The 17,782-nt window shown below is 30.6% G+C and overlaps 1 protein-coding gene across 1 annotated transcript; it reads left to right on the plus strand.

Moving 5' to 3' along the window:
• The first annotated feature begins 15,715 nt into the window (after positions 1-15,715).
• On the plus strand, positions 15,716-17,782 carry LOC130967189 (protein MAIN-LIKE 1-like). The gene is made up of 4 exons (XM_057892005.1): positions 15,716-15,787; positions 16,390-17,132; positions 17,250-17,337; positions 17,564-17,782. Exons 1-4 carry the CDS (start codon positions 15,716-15,718, stop codon positions 17,780-17,782), a joined length of 1,122 nt encoding a protein of 373 aa, XP_057747988.1.

The raw sequence follows: 17,782 nt of genomic DNA on the forward strand, positions 1-17,782 counted from the left end.
TTAATACTGGACTCCTTAGTTAACAGAATATTACACTCAAATTTACTGAATTGATTAGCTAATTAAAACGATAAAATCTTCAGAATGAATTGACATAATAAAATATATATATATATATATATATCCACCAGTCTTCTTTCCGAACTAGCTTTCAGTTTCGTAGAAGGAACATATATAACACGAACTCACTCTTCTAGGCATTAATGGTATATACGTATGTACGATGAAAGCTTATATATTATATTCTATTGTTTAATTTTGTTTATAAATTAATTTTTTTCCCTTTCTTTTCGGTGAATTTTCCTCCTTATTGCTTTCAAGGAACAAATAAGGCCTATTCTTATATGCTTTAATTTTAACGATAGGTTCCGTACAGAATAGATATAACTATGAGTAAATTGTTAAATTAATTTTTAAAAAATTATTTATTTTTTAAATTAGTTATATTAGTTTTTATGTCATTTTTATTACTAATTGATTGTGTTAAAATTTATTGATGTAATACATTAAATAACATCATAACATACATTTAGTAGTTCTAATTGACTATCAATATAATTAATTTTTTTTTTGTTTAAATAAAAGAGCTCAACACAATACAATGGAGCGACAAACAAACAAAACTGCAACCATTAACATATAAGGAAAATAAAATAAGAAACGAAAAGAAACTATCCCTGATGTCACTCCGGCATTGCCATCAACAATAAAAGGGATCCAAACTACTCCATTTTCTATAATTGGTCAAAGATCTCTGAAACACCTCTTCTGGACTTCCTTGTTATTAAAAATCTGCTCGTTCCTCTCTAACCAGATATTCCAATTAACCACAAAGAAGCATATCATCCACTTGTTACACCCCTCCTTTCTGTTAACAACACCTGTATGTCCAACTCTCAAAATGTTCTTTTAGTGAGCCCGAGACAGACCACAATCTCCCGAAGTAAAAAAGCCAACGACACCACACCTGCCAAATAAACTCACAGCCCAGAAACAAATGGTGAATATGTTCAACGTCTCTTTTACATAATACATATGTTGTCTCCATGACTAATAATTCCAAATATAAGAAGTCTTTCTTTAATATTTACTCTTCCTATCAAAGCAAACCAAATAAATAACTCCACACGTGGTGGAACCAAACCTTTCCAGATGGTTCTGGTGAAACTGTAGCTGGTGATATCCTCCGGAAGAGTATTTGACTGCACCACCTGCACAAAAGAGTTAGTTGAAAAAATTTCTTCCTTGTCAAACTTCCAAACAACTCTGTCTTGCTTATCACATGCTAGTTTTACAGGTTGTAAAAACTCATGCAAAAGATCCACTAATTCCAACTCCTATTGGTATAAGTCTCGCCTCCACTGGAAGTTCCAAATTCACTCTAACCCATCCCAAAACCCACAATCTCCTATGACAGATCCTTTTTGTTTAAAACAGAGAAAAGTCTCAGAAATCTCATCTTGAGTGAACCACCTTGTAGCCAGACATCTTCCTAGAATCTAGTCCTCCTTCCATCACCCACCTCTATAAACAACCCAGCAATCATCTTATCTCTTACATTGCTATCCTTGAAGTGCAACTGACAGATATCCTTCCATGATCCCCCTCTAGTAGGTAGTGCCTGAGCTGATAACATCACATTGGGATTCAAGTCATAGCAAGAGCATACAACCTTATTCCATAAAGGACACTCCTCCTTTGAAAAGCACTACCACCACTTGAAAAGGAGAGTAGTGTTTCTAATCACAGCATCACCTACCCCCAATCCACCCTCCTTTCTAGGGGCCAGAACCACTTCCCACTTAACTAGCGCTATACCATTCCTACCTTCCTCCTTACTCCATAGAAATCTTCTCCGCAACAATATCAATTTTTCTGCCACAGCCTTCGGCATCTTGTACAGGCTCAAGTAGTACACAGACAGGCTATTCAATACAGACTTAATAAGGATTGCTTTATTCATCTCATTTGCTTTCCACAAGCTGAGCTTCTTCTTAACCTTATCAATTACCGGTTTCCAAGTCCTGGCCAGTCTTGGGTTTGCTCCTAGAGGAATGCCAAGATATTTGACTGCAAGGTTAGCCTCTTTACATCCCAATAAGTTGCACATGTTGTCAGTCCACTGCTGATTGGGATTAAACTTGATTTATCGAAGTTAATAGTTAACCCCGACATCACCTCAAAACACCTTAGCAATCTGGTATAGTTTTTTATGGTCTCCTCCTCTGGTAGACAAAATAATATAGTGTCATCTGTAAATTGGAGGTGTGACAACTCTATATTTTTCTTACCAACCAGTAGCGGTAAAATACGTCTGTTCCTAACTACCTCTCCTATCATCCTGTGTAGAACATCAACAACCAGAACAAACAAAAAAAAGAGACAGTGAATCACCTTGTCTCAAACCCCCTCTCCATCTTGAACGGTTTAGATGGCAATCCATTTATCAAGATTCACTACAAGAAAAAGTAATATTTGTAACAAAAAAATTTGTTACAAAAAATCAAAATTTTGAAACAAAAGGATTTTGTAACAAAAAAATGGATCGTTGCAATATGTCCTGTTACAAAAAGTTTTTGTAACAAAAAATGGAACTGTTATAACTCAAAGTGATATTTTGTAACAAATTTTTCTGATACAAAAAATCAGAAGTCGTTACAAAAGTGATAACAAATTTTGATCTTGAAAATATTTTTTTCTGACAATCTATTTTTCCTATCGTAAAATTTTGTTACAAAATGTAACTTGATTTTGTAACATTTTTTTCTTTAGTTACAAAAGTAAAATAATTATTTTGTAACAATTTTTTAAATACAAATTGCTTGCATAATTTACTAAATTATTTTTTAAATTAACTAATATATTAACTATTTTACTAAACAAGTCTACATTTATATAATATGTAAAAATATACATAATTCAAACATGTCTCATTTAGCTAAAATTGTTTTAAAACAAAATTATATTTGTGAGTACATTGATTATTTCTACAAGTTATATGTCTTGCATAAGTTCAACTAAAAGTTAAAAGTTCTAACATAGATTAGTGTCTCTATGAATCAAAATATTCTTGAGTCCTCAAGGTAGCATGTGGTCGCAATTTCAGCACTCCTGTAAATAAGAAAAATCGAAACAAAAAATTAGAAACAAGATATAACACTAATTATAATTTTTTCCAATAAGCTTTATCCAAAATGTTTAGAAAAATTTTGGCAGAAGCTCCCCTAAAACTTGGATATTTCCACCGTCTACGGTTCTAACAAAAACAACCAATTAACAACTTATTTCTCAGCCAATACACAACCAAATTTATCAAACTAAATAATAGGACATTTGTCATTTCTCAACCATGACACAAGTAAAATGTGATAAATAGATCCATATACAAATTAAACTATACTAATAATATAGGAATCATCTAGGAATATGTATTAAAACCATAAGCAATTTTAGGAGTACCTTTAGGGTTTAGTTTCTTTCATTGTCAAAGCGCGTTATAAAAGAGTTTACAACGGCTTGTTGAGTTTCCAATTGAGCTTTCATTTGAGCTAATTCTTCCTCTTGCCGTGTTCGTTGCTTTTCAAATTTTTCTTTGAGTACATCTATTTCCTTTGTTAGCTCCTCACGGTCTTGCATTGCCTCTTGAAGTTGTGCTTGAATTCTTAACTTAGATTTTGAAGTCTTTATGCCATAACTTGCACCACTTTTCTCACCTCTCACAAGTAAAAAAGCTTCATTTAGAATGAGAGAATTTTTCGAATCATAGAATTCATTGATCATACAGCTAATATCATCCTGCACGATCCAATTTGTGATTTAAAAATGAAGATAAAATTTAACTTCCATGCAACAGTAAAAGGAAAAGGTTAGTAATGTTACATCAATTTGTTTAGCTTTTTCATTGACCCATTCTCTATTATTCGTTTGATAAGTAATTTGCCACAATTCTTGAATGTCATGTTCGATACCAATTTTAGGATGGCGCTGCAAATTTTTTGAAGTTTAAAATATCACTTGTAGTTAAGTGCAAACGTGATATAGCAAAAAATATAACACCAAATTAAAATTTCAAGACTATTTACCTGATCACGTCTAACAACTTGAAATGTTCTTCGACCAACAATATGTGGTACAACGTATTTTATTTTTCATACCGGGTTGAGAGAAGGCAATATCCAAAAATAATTCATCGAGGCACTTCCTAAACTCAGGAGTACGCCTATCAAAATTAATCCAATATTTCTGGTAATTGACCATTGGACTAATTTCTACAGGAGACGAGAACGGATAAAAGGATGTAAAGAGTGAAAAAAAAGAGCAGCATGACATAACATAGCATCACAGCGACTATCACTTTCAAAGGGCTCTATATAAACTAAATTCCGAGACGGTTCTTTATAACTCCGTAATACAAACTATCCTAATTCAATGCATTGTAAAAAACACAAAAACAAAATTGAATTAATATTTCTATGTTAATAATCTTGATGTAGTTATCTAACACACTCAAATCACAAACATACAAATTTAAGAAAACGAAAAGTATCAAAATCACCAAAAAAAAAGTGCAAAAAATAGAATAAAAAAATAAAATAAAAATATCAATTATCCAAATAACTAAAAAAAATCATATTATCAACCATATTACACACCAATATTTTCAACCACAACAACATCAGCAGAATCAACTAACAATATAGTTAACAATACTTAAATAAACTGCACTTACCTTCAGCAGAGAAGCAGTGGGATCAGACCAGACCATCAGCCAAGGGAGGACAGCCAAATCAGACCAGTAGAGATAGTGGACGAGGCACGAGGCAAGATGAGCAGTGGAGCATAAACTATCCTAAGACACTACAATGTAAAAAAACACAAACTTACTAACAATATTTAATCAATATTTTTTTTGCTAATAAGGATATGTAGTTACCTAACACACTCAACTCACAAACACAAAAATTTAAGAAAGTAAAAATTATCAAAATCACAAAAAAAGTGCAAAAATTAGAATCAAAATAATAAAATCCAAAAACAAAAAATAGAATAAAAATATCAACTCTTCAAATAACCAAAAAATAAAAAAAATCAGATTATCAGCATATTACACAACAACATCAGCAGAATCAACTAACAATATAGTTAACAATACTCGAATAAACTGCACTTACCTTCACCAGAAAAGCAGTCGGATCAGACCAGACCACCAGCAGAGGGAGGACAGCCAAATCAGATCAACAGAGACAGCGGACGAGGCAGGATGAACAGAAGAGCATAAACTATCCTAAGACACTACAATGTAAAAAACATAAAATTATAGACAAAATTTAATCAATCTTTCTTTGCTAATAAGGATAATGTAGAAAGAAAAATCACTAAAAAAGAAAGAAAAATATCAACTCTCCAAACATAGAATCAACTGAGCTACGAAAAAAGAACACAGATATAGAATTAAAATAATAGCAAATTAAGTTTTGCTGATAAACTAAGTTTTGCAAATAAACTATAGCTCAAATATCAACTATCAACTCTCCAAATAATAGAAGACAGATACAGATTTTTAACCAAAATAATAGAACACAGATATAGAAATTAGAATCAAATATCAACTCTCCAAATAACCAAAAATAAGATTATAAACCATACTACACACTAATATTTTTAACCACAATATCAACAGAAACAACTAACACTAAAGGGTTCAATATTTCAGCTAAAATCAGCAGTTTATCAACTAAAAATGTAGTTAAAAATACTCAAATAAACCAAAGCTTACCTTCAGCAGATATGTTATCGGACAGAGGCAGAGGCAGAGACAGAACACGAAAATACGCAAAGAAAAAGAGCACGATGAACTACACGGAGAAGCCGAGCTGACACACCACGAACAGCAATAGCGACCACCACCACGAAGACCACCGCGACGAAGATCCACGGCGACGGCGCACGCGACGGGACGAAGACTACCGAAGACCACGAGGCCGCCGCACACGACACAACAGCGGAGGATACGGTGATAACAGACGAGACGACGACGAGGAGAATGTTTTTCGGAGGCTACGCCGGTACTTCTTCTTCCTACAGGATCTCCATTGTGCTTCATGGAGTGGTAGACGGTGCAGCGGAGTGTTCGTAGAGTGAGGCTTGAGTGGGTGAAGACTTAAAATTTTTACTGCACTACTCTATTACTTTTTACACTTCTACTTTCAGTATTTTGTTTTTTTTATATATTTATTTATTTTTATTTATATTTATAATTTAATAAAAAAAATTTAAGTTACATGAATTAATTTTTAATTAATTTTAAAAATCTTATTATTAATAAAAATTATATATTAATTTTTTAGGAGAATATAAAATAATATTTATAATTTTTAAAAATTAATGAATACATATACTATGTAAAAAATTTAATTTTTGAAACAAAATAAAATTATTTTAAAAAAAATTATACACAATTTTTTTTATTTTTAAAGTGTTTAACATTTAAAAAAAAACTGTTATAAAATATACTTATATTTTGTGACAACTAATTAACTTGTTATAAACAATATTAAATTTTGTGATAAATTAATTTTTTGTTACAAAACAATTGGAGTTTTTGAAACAAAAAGTTGTTTTGTTACAAAACAATAGGAGTTTTTGAAACAAAAAAATAATTGTTACAAAATATTTTGAATTTTTGCAACTTATTTTTTTGTTACAAAATATTACAATATTTTGTAATAAAATATCATCTCGTTACAAAAACTAACATAATTTGTAACAAAATAAAACATCATATTTTGTAACAACTTGTTTCCTTTGTTACAAAAGATGATCACTAATTATTATTACAAAATATTTTTTTGTAACAAATTTAAATTTGATACAAATTTTTTGTTACAAATGTTCCATTTTCTTGTAGTGATTGACATAGATATTGTACCAACACACTCCCTAACCCATTCTCTCCATCTCCAACTAAAACCCATCTTTTGCAGCACAATATCTACAAAGTTCCATTTTACCCGATCATAAGCCTTCTGAAAGTCTAATTTAATGATTGCCGCTTTCTTCTTCCTCATCTTCAACCATTGCACTGTTTCGCATGCAATAAGTGCCCCGTCGTGAATTTTTTGACCCTTCACAAATGCGCTTTGAGTCTCCCCTACTAGACCTGGCATCACTGATCTCATTCTTCTAACCATCACCTTGGATATTACTTTGTATATGCAGCCTACCATGCTGATCGGGCGGAGGTCTTTGATCTTCTTAGCTCCAGTGTACTTCGGTTCAAGGGCCACCCAAGTAATATTGAAGTCAGAAGGAAACCTTGATGACTAAAAGAAATCCAGAACAGCTGTCGTGGACTCTGTACCAATCTCATCCCAGCACTTTTTAATGAAGTTCATATTATACCCGTCGCTACATGGAGCCTTAGATGATTCACAATCCCAAATAGCCTCTCTAACCTCTTCCATTGTCGGTATTCTCTCCAGAGCCGCCGACTCTTCTTCATCAATCCGATTTACCAATCCGTCCCTAAAACCCACAACCGATGATCTCTCCTGATGATACAAATCTTTGTAAAACTCTTAACATGATTAATTTATGAAATTAGATTAAATAAACCTCAAATTGAGGGATTTGAATACCTCAAGTTCTCTCCTCAGGTTTTAATTTAATTTAATTTTATAAATTTATTACGTTAATAGTTAATTAAGGCTCATAGAAATGTGTTGTGGTGTCATTTAATATGTCACATTAATAAATTTTGACATTTATCAACAAAAAAAGTGATGGAATTACTAATATGACTAATTTAAAATCTTTAAAAAACGAATTTGATAAAAAAAAAACTTTTAAGGACTAATTTAAAAAATGACTCTTTCAAAGATTAATTAGACTATTTACTCATAACTATATGTATAGTGGCTGCTGGAATGATTATTGGATGAGTTTGAAAAAAAAAAAGTTTTAGTTACATAACAACTTGCTGGTTGTGTGTAAAGTTTTCCAACTAATTAAAATGTGCACTCTAATTATGAGAGTTCTACAAAACAATCTAATCAATTGAAAAAATGTATACAATGACCAAACAAGCTAACAAGATAATTCATTCCTTTAGCTAAACGGATCAAAACAATTTGACAAAAGAAAGTGTATGAATCATTTTTCATTTTCATTGAGGATCGGAATACCTATTATTTTATGATAGAAAATATCATAATATCTTCGTTCCAAATTGTTTTTCATTTACATAATCATAAAGTGCCAAATTTTTAAAGTAAAGATGCTTAATTTAAAATGGAGGTTTTATTAATTTGGTATCTCGCATGATCCATAAGTGATAACTAAAATACCCCTTTATTAAAATATGATAGAGCAAAAAGTAGGTGTTTTTGTCTGACTTATTAAAAAGATAAGAAGAACGCGACGTCGCGATGAGAATTAAAATAATGCACCAGCTCTAGCGCTAATCCAGATTTGTTCCTAATAATAATTTGGTTGAATGAATGTCTTTCATATTTGGAAGAGATCAGAACAATGATTAAAGGGTGAATGACACATAAATATGAAAGAAAAGTGTAGTACCGCAATCTCGTCTAATTAAAATCTAATCTGTATTATACAGATCTGAATCTTTTAAATTTTAAATTTTATTTTAGAGAGTAAAATATAATATTTTATTATATATTTTATAAATAAATATAAAAAAATATAAAAAATATTTAAAAATAAAAAATCATACTTTACTTTTTAAAATAAAAATTTAAAATTTAAAAAATTTAAATTCGTATAGTTAACATGTATGCTGCCTCTCCTCCATATTTAAATATATCATCCAGTGAACATATTAATTAATTTGCCGACATTATATTTAATTTAAAAGGTTAATTTTTATAGACTAATATATAAATTTTATATAATTATTTAATTAGATTTATGTGTTTAAATAATTTTTTAAATAATAATTTAAAATAAATAAAAATATATAATTAGTTATTTATATAAATTTTTTTAGATGGACAGTATTTAAAAATTAAATTTTTTAATTTGTCATCCAACGGCTTCTTGCCTTTTTTTTTTTTTCATACAAGGTCAAAGGATTCTTAAAGCTTAATCATCATATAGTGACAAACAACCATTTTTGGGAAGAACTTATTTCTTAAGTTTACATTTATATATGATGATTCACATTTGCATTACGTGTACTAACAGAAACATGCATCTTTTTGTATTATAAATTCACTTAAGAAAAATTCACCACCAAGTTTAATTTAGATTGTCAACTAACAATCCCTAATTAAATTAAGCACGCCAATATAATTTTTAGGTGTAATATTTCGAGTGAGAGTTGAAAACCAACAATTAGCTTGCGTTTGATTTTTGTACAAGATATAGAGATATAGAAAATAAATATCCAAAAAATGTTTGGATAGAAAATATAGACACAGTATGTCAAAACAATTTTTTTTATTTTTATGTCCATCTTTAAATGAAAGACAATTATTGACACAGAATTTTGAAAGGACAGACATCAAAATTTTTAATATTTTTTATTTTTTTTTAAAACTCTAATTTAAGTTTTTTTTTTTTGCATTGTCTTTTTTAGAGAAATTCAAAAAATACAAAATGCTATTTTTTTCTTCTATTTTTGTGGTTTTCTTTTTTCATTGTATTCTCCTTTTTCTTTCAATTGGAGTAAAAAAATTAAATTCATTACTTATTGAATTTTTTAATTTACACAATTAAAAATGAAACATACAAAATTTAAAGAATACAAAAATAAATGTTGAGTTAGGACAAGAGAGACGGAAAAGGGTTAAGTAACAAAAAAGGTGGGCGAAATAGACAAAAAAAAAGAGAAAAATGCGAAAGATATGTCTATTTTAGTTATTTTGTATAATATTTTAGTATTGTCTATATGTATTTAAACATAATATTAGATATTATATTCAAACATAATACATAAAAAATAATTTTTAATATTTTTATTTTATTGTCTCAATTTCAGTGTTATATTCTATATTGTTCACAAAAAGATAGGTTAAGGACTAATCCGTCACGGATTTGAGCTCCATTTAAGGGTTTTTCACTGGCCAATGGATTGTTGTATGTACAAGGCAGAATTCGAACCCCCAACGCTTATTTAAGCGGACGAGTGAGTAGACCACTCAACCAACCTAAGTTGGCTTGAAATATGATATATAAACAACCCAAACAAATATTTTTATAAATGGTTAAGTACTTCAATATTATTTTTTTGGTTTAGAAGTATTTTACTTTTTTTTGGGTATTGAATGTACAATATTTATTTGTGTTGAATATGTTTTTTTTTGTATGGGTGGGTTTTTAACAAATTTCAAAAGCTGTAATGGGCTTATTGGATTGACAGATCGTGTATCGTAGTCTTTTAACTCAATTAGCTGCCACGTCTAACTGGACCGTCATCGTGCTGCGATGGTCCAACTAGGTGTTCATATTGGTTAAACATTTTGGATCAATTCAAGACCAAAACCGATATTTAACTATAATTTATTAGTGTATAAAATATAATAATTTAACTAATTTTTTAATCTATTTGACATTAACAAGTAATGTTAATAAATATTTATCATAAAAACTAGTTAAAAATTAACTTAAAAAATTTACATATTCTAAAACCATATTTATTTTTAAACTATTTAGAGTGCGGTGTATTTCATCATTCATCTTATTTTTTAAAATAAAGCTCAAAATACTTTTTTTATTTTGTATTTTATTATTAATACATTATAATTATATATTTAAAAGTCTAAAATCCATAAAGAATAAAAAAATCTCAAATTATAAAGTTTTATTTTTAAATTTTTGTGACTATTTTTTTATTCAATAAATTAATTATCCATACGTTCTTTTATTCCAAATTATATAACAAATATTAATTAAAAAAAATCTCATAAATAACATGATCTATTATAACGTATTTTAATTAACAAATTATTAACGTATTTTAATTTCTCAGTTTGCTGAATCTGTCCTGTGCTTATAGGATAGGAAACATTCAGAAAATTGAATTTAAAATGATTGATGAATCCATGAAATAGGACCGGATACAAGTGTGTCTCCACCTCACGGAACATGCATGTTGATACGTGTTGTGAAAGAATGGCCTCATTCCATGGACGTGGCAGAAGATGCAGAAAGTACGTATAATAATACCGACTCGCATCTGGGAATATATATATCCTACTCATTCATTCTCATCTCTTCCATCTTCGTCTTTTATTTAACCTAACAATGGCGCAGGAACAGCCAAGCCGAGAGCAGTTATTACAAAACGCTCCTGCTACCGGCGATCAGCGTGGGCAGCAGGCTGATGTTAGGAAGAACGAGGATCGTGATCGGGGCAGAGAGGAGCTTGGAACTCGGGCGGCAGGTGCGCCTGACCCGGGCCCCGCTTCGGAATTGGACCCATATGACGTGATTGATTATGGAAGTATGATGTTTGACAATTCTGCTTGTGCTGCGTTTGGTGGGACTGAGACTGGAGCAAGGAACAGGAACCCGAGCGTGAGGGACCTTGATTAGCTTATATGCATCACTACTACTCTATATCTCTCTCTTTCGCTGTAAATAAATAATAAATACAAGAAATTAGGGAGGTCAATAAATATACAAGTTATTAAGTTCTAGCTGCACTTTCTAGTTTGTTCGTAATCAGAATCCGAGGAAAATATATGTCTATATAGCTTGTAGTGGATGAGGAATTTGATAACGTTCGTAACTCGTGCTGAAAATTATTTTTATGAATATGAATTTACTTTATGTAATAGGAAGGTGACTATAATGTATCAAGACGATTTTACTTTTATGATTGGTATAGTTTGCCAATAAAATATGAAGATCAAGTGAAAGGAAGATATATGTTTTTTATTGCCAAAAAATTGACTTGTTTAAAAAATCTGAGTGCACCATAATATATGAACCAAGTGCAATTTTTTTTTGTTTTTTCTTAAATGGAAAATAATGTAGTGTAACCATGTGCTTTGCTCTCAATGATTGTTTTGCGTCGAAAAAGGATCCGCAAAAACATGAGGCGAAAATTCTTGTAACGCGGCATCATTATTGGGAGGTTTTGGGTGAAATTTTGAACCTCTGTTCTGAGAAACACCAATCATTAGCGAGTTTTAGGAGAGATTTCCCACGAAGAAAATTAAACAAGTCGGCAGTGTTATTCAATGTTTTTGGTGGGGTTTATATCGATTTTTGAATAAAAAATTTATTTAATTTTTTATTCAATCTGAATATTAATTTTTTTGTGATATAATTTGAATCGAATACTTTAAAAAAAAGTAGTTTCGATCTGATTTAATTTCAAGTGGTTTAGATGGATTTTTTATAAATTAAAAAAATTAAATATATATAACCAGTGTTAATATTAAATTTTAAATAATCAATAATTTATATAATAAATTTTAACAATATCTTAAAAAATTAACGATGACATAATAATAAAAATAAAATTATAAATTAGTTAAAATAAATAAATAAATAATATTTTGAATATAAAATATTTATTAAAAAATAATAATACATAAATAATATAAAAATATATAACAAATTGAACATGTTATAATTATAATTGTAAATATAATAATAAAAAAATAATATTAGAGTAAATTGTACAATTTGAATTGGATTGAATTGTTTATGAAAGATTGATTTAAAATCTGATTCGATTCAGCGGTTTACAAAAAAAATAAAATCTAAACAAATCTAAGCGGTTTGCAAAAAATAAAATCCAAACAAATCTAAATTAGTACAGTTTTAATCGATTTTCGATTTAAATTAAATTAGAGATCGGTTTAGATTTAAATATCGGTATATTCTTTGACGTTAGGGTTTAAAAGTCTAAAATTAGAGTTGAAGAGTTTAAGATTTACGTAAGTTATTTTTTTTGTGTTTTTATTTGAAAATTAAAAATATTTTATGTATGAATTGTATTTTTTAAATTATCTAATAACATGGTGAAAACGACAAAATAAAATGATGCAAGGCCATACTTGCAAAAGTTTAAATTTAAAATGACATGAAATTTCTATAAATGGTAGTTAGTTATGTAATTTACACACAATTGGAATCCGATAGCCACAAGAAAGGAACTTGTGTGTGGTTGGAGAAATTATAAATAATTTTTAGAAAATTTAAAATAAAAATATCATATTTTTATATTTGGTTCAAAATTTAAAAAATTATTTTTAAGCAAGTTTGATTTTCAAGAATTAAAATACCATCATTTTAATTCTCACCTTCTTCTTAAATATCTTTAATTTCCATAAAAATAAAATCTTTATAACAAAATAATATTTGAACCACACACCTTTAGGAGTTAGGGCTACAATGGCTAGTGACATTAAGAACTAAGAATAGAAGGACGAAACACTTGAATATCGTCTGTCCACCACGTTCTAAATATCAGAAATAATAATTTCTTGTCCACTCAACCAGGAATTGAAACTAAAATTAAAATTTGAAAATATAATTAATATAAGTTTTTAGTTTACTATTAAAATGATAACTTTGACAAAAAATAGCTAAAAAAATATAAACGATAAATAAATTTTTAAAGATTGAAAAATATGACTAATAATATAATATTATTATATATGTCTTTCTTCTAAAATTACATTTTAATACAATTTATTGTACGAATATACAATTATAAAAATAAAAAAATTTATATTTAAATTTAATAAATTTGTGCTTACTGTGTTTATTTTGTTAATGAAAGAAATTAAAAAATGGAAAAAAACAAAATAAAAATCAAATTTTTATGTTTTACATATTTTGTAAATAATTATCTAAATATTTATACACAATTGGCATTTGTCAAATATAAAAATTGTAGCTTTTTTATTATTAAAAAATATTTTTAATTATTTTGATCACATTTTAAATTTGTTTTGAGAATATTTATTATCATTTAGTTATTGCAAAATTTTATTTATCCTACCTCCTATAACTTTGCCGAATAAGGAATATTTAAGAGGTTACAAAAATAGGATTGAAAACATGAATGACTTATAAGAAATTGATGACTTAGCACATGGCCTCGCAGCAATATCAGTAATTCAGTATCAGCATCCTTATAAATGATAGGAATTCACTTATTTAACGTTGGAATATATTTCCCTTGTCAGTAAAATCAAATTGATATATAGATGGAAGAAATAGTTAGGTACTTGATTACCTGAATCGTTACGTTGTTGTGGGGTAGGATAAGAAGACTACTTTAATTTGAAAGTTAAAACATAAAAAATGTATGATATGATAATGTAGTGTGTGTGGTACGTAGCTGGACACGCAGCATATGTTACGGTTATGAGCTGTGTCCAACAACTCCTGCCTCCAACTTGCTTCAACAAAACATATATTTCTCCTTTTATTTTGATTCACTTTTACGTTTTACCTTGGTGTAGCATAAATAATAATAAATAACAAGGATTTACCCTTTTTTTTTAGTTAGTAATAAGATTTGAATTCGCAATTTCTAAATGAGTATGGGGAGTTTCTTTGTTTGTCTCGATAGTTTTTAAGTTTGGTTTGTTGTGTTTAACTAGTTCTGTTTGCTCCATTTTGTTAATTTGTTATGTTGAGTTCCTTATTTTACAAAAAAAAAAAAATTATGTCATTTGAGTTATAATTTGTTGACAAATTTATTTTTTTTTATAAGAAAAAAACACCATAGATATTATATATAAATTATTTATAATATCTATATATACAATATTTTATATATAAGAATTATTAGAACATGATAAAAACTTAAAAATTACTACTTTATTTTATGTTTGATAAATTAAAAAAAATATATGTTGTATTTTTTATTTAAAAAATTAAAAATATTTTTAAAAACACTTATAAAAATACTTTGTAAGATTATAATTTTTCTTTTAAATTTTCACTAAATCTTCCTTGTAATTTTTAAAGTTAAAAATTTAAAATAATTTTATATATTAATAAATATTTCCATTTATGTATACTCTATATTATATTTATGTATATTAAAATTAATTTAAATATTAAAAAAATTATAATACAACTTTTATAACTTGTATTTATTAAAAATTAATTTTATTTTAATTTACTGAATATAGTTACGATAAGTTTTTTAAAATTAATAAAAAATAAATTTTAAAATAGTTTTAACATTTTTTTATTATTTTATTAGTCTTTGGGTAAAAAACCCAAATGAGCCAAGGGGAGCTCACTTTAACCAAAATCAGCTAAATCAAAGCTTGATACCTCAATCCACCAGAAGTCATTTTTATATAATTTGAATCAATAGGATTCGAATTAGATTTCCACGTGATTCGAATCAATTCGAATTACTTTTAAGAACTGTTCCAAGGTAATTCGAATCAATAAGAATCGAATTATCATGCAAAAATCCTTAGTAATTCGAAATGACTAGGTTCGAATTATAATAGCGTAGTTCGAGATATATCAATTCGAATTAGCTTGAGAAGGATACATGAGTGGGGTTCGAATCATATTGATTCGAATTAGTATGGGTTGGTGAGCATAAGTAATTTGAATCTACTTGATTCGAATTACACGGGTTTCGGCTGTATAAGGAGTTCGAACCAAGTTCATTCGAATCACTTGTCATTCTCATACCCCACCAAATTCCAGAGAAAATGACCAACATTCGGGCCGAGTAAGACAAGAGAGGCATATTCAGGGGATGGGGGACGATCCGGGGAGGCTTTATCGTTTGGATGGAGTTGCTCATATCGCCGGGGTGATCAACGACGAGGTTAGTGGTTTATGATGTTGCGCTGTTGATAGTGTTTTTTGTTAGTGGTTTATGGTAGTGATTGATGAAAGCAGTTTATGATAGTGGTATTTGAAAATGGTTTTTTGTAATGGTTTATGTTACATTTAGTGGTTTAGGATAGTGGTCTAGGATAGTGGTTTATGATAGTGATTTAGGATAGTGGTGTAGGCAAGTGGTTTTTGTTAATGGATTTTTATAGCGGTTTATGTTAGAGTTAGTGGTTTAAGGTAGTGGTTTAGGCCAGTGGTTTTTGTTAGTAGTTTTTGTTATTGTTTTTTGTTAGCGGTTTTTGTTAATGGTTTTTGGATAGTGGTTTTAGTGACGGTTAGCGGTTTAAGGTTGTGGTTTATGATAGAGGTGTATGCTTGCGGTTTTTGTTAACGGTTTTACTTGTTAGTGATTGTTGTATTTGTTAATGGTTTTTGCACGTGGTTCATGTTAGCGGTTTGTGTATACAATGTTGGTTGCTTGTTTCATATATGTTGTGTTGCACGATTTCTTTTTTGGTTCTATACGAAATAAATTGTATATGTTAGTGGTTTGTGGATCTGTTCTAATTATGCGGTTTATCTACTGGCCAGCCTCGTCGTTGCATATCCAGCGTTAGGCGGCAGCAGGGGATGCGTCTTGATGAGAGGTACGTTCCGTACTTGCAGATGACCGGATTGTACCATCTTGCGAGACTGAACGACAGATGGTTCCGACTAGACGAGCCCCTAGTCAGCGCATTCGTCGAGAGGTGGCGGCCTGAGACGCACACCTTCCACATGCCGTTCGGAGAGTGCACCATCACGCTTCAGGACGTTGCATACCAGCTAGGGTTGCCAGTGGACGGACATTATGTCAGTGGTTGCCTGACGGACTTCCACCTATACATTGAGGGTGGGAGGCCAGCTTGGCAGTGGTTCCATGAGTTGCTCGGTGTTTTACCTCCCGAGAACCAGGTTCAGAAATTCGCAGTCAACTGCACCTGGTTCCAGGAGACATTTGGAGAGTGTCCCGACGGGGCTGATGAGGAGACAGTTAGGCACTTTGCCCGTGCCTATATCATGATGTTATTGGGCACGCAGCTATTTGCCGACAAGTCCGGCAATCGTATACACATCAGATGGCTACCCTATGTTGCTCGGCTTGAGGAGATGGGTGGCTACAGTTGGGGGTCGGCGACACTAGCATGGTTGTACCGGTGCATGTGCCGAGTCGCCAACAGACATGTCGTGAAGTTAGCTGCGCCTTTACAGTTACTGCAGTCTTGGATCTTCTGGAGGTTTCCTTCATTTAGGCCCACTGGGTATGATGAGATTAGCTGGCCCCTTGCCTCGAGGTACCGTTATTGTTTTCTGTTATGTATCCTTATTGTATTTATTTTCGATTATGGAAGCAATTTCATGCATTGTAGAGTGAGTGATGAATGCAGTAGAATGTTTAAACTCTTTTGCAGATGGTCTGGTTACAATCCTGGGATTAGCAACAAGGGACCTCGGGTGCAGATGGCTCGCCTGAAGATCGACTTGTTACAACCTCGGGATGTAAGTACGCTGAAACCATATGTAGCTCCAGTCGTTGTTTCAGTTTATATTGTCTAACAGAAGCGTTAAATTGTTATTAATTGGTTTTTTTCAGTTCATATGAATGCCCTATAGCGCACTCGACGTCATCCAGGTTGTCCATCCGAAGGTCTTGGAGCCGCGTCATACGATATTTTGGCAGTGTGTGACATCCCTGATTTATTTTGCGGTGGTCGAGTGGCATCAGGTTGATAGAGTTTTACCGCAGTTTGGCGGCATTCAGCCCCCATCGCGTCCCGCCCTTACCATCGACTTCTTGATGTCGAAGGATGGGAGAGGAGGTGACCGTTGGTTCCCGGCGCACTTAGCTGACTGGCATCTTCACTGGCAGGAGCGTGCGGAGCACATTTTACAGTTCGACATTGTGCCCGACCCCGGTCCCTCGCATGATTTCTTGACATGGTGA

Source organism: Arachis stenosperma, chromosome 3 (assembly GCF_014773155.1).
Source record: "Arachis stenosperma cultivar V10309 chromosome 3, arast.V10309.gnm1.PFL2, whole genome shotgun sequence".
Classification (NCBI taxonomy): Eukaryota; Viridiplantae; Streptophyta; class Magnoliopsida; order Fabales; family Fabaceae; genus Arachis; species Arachis stenosperma.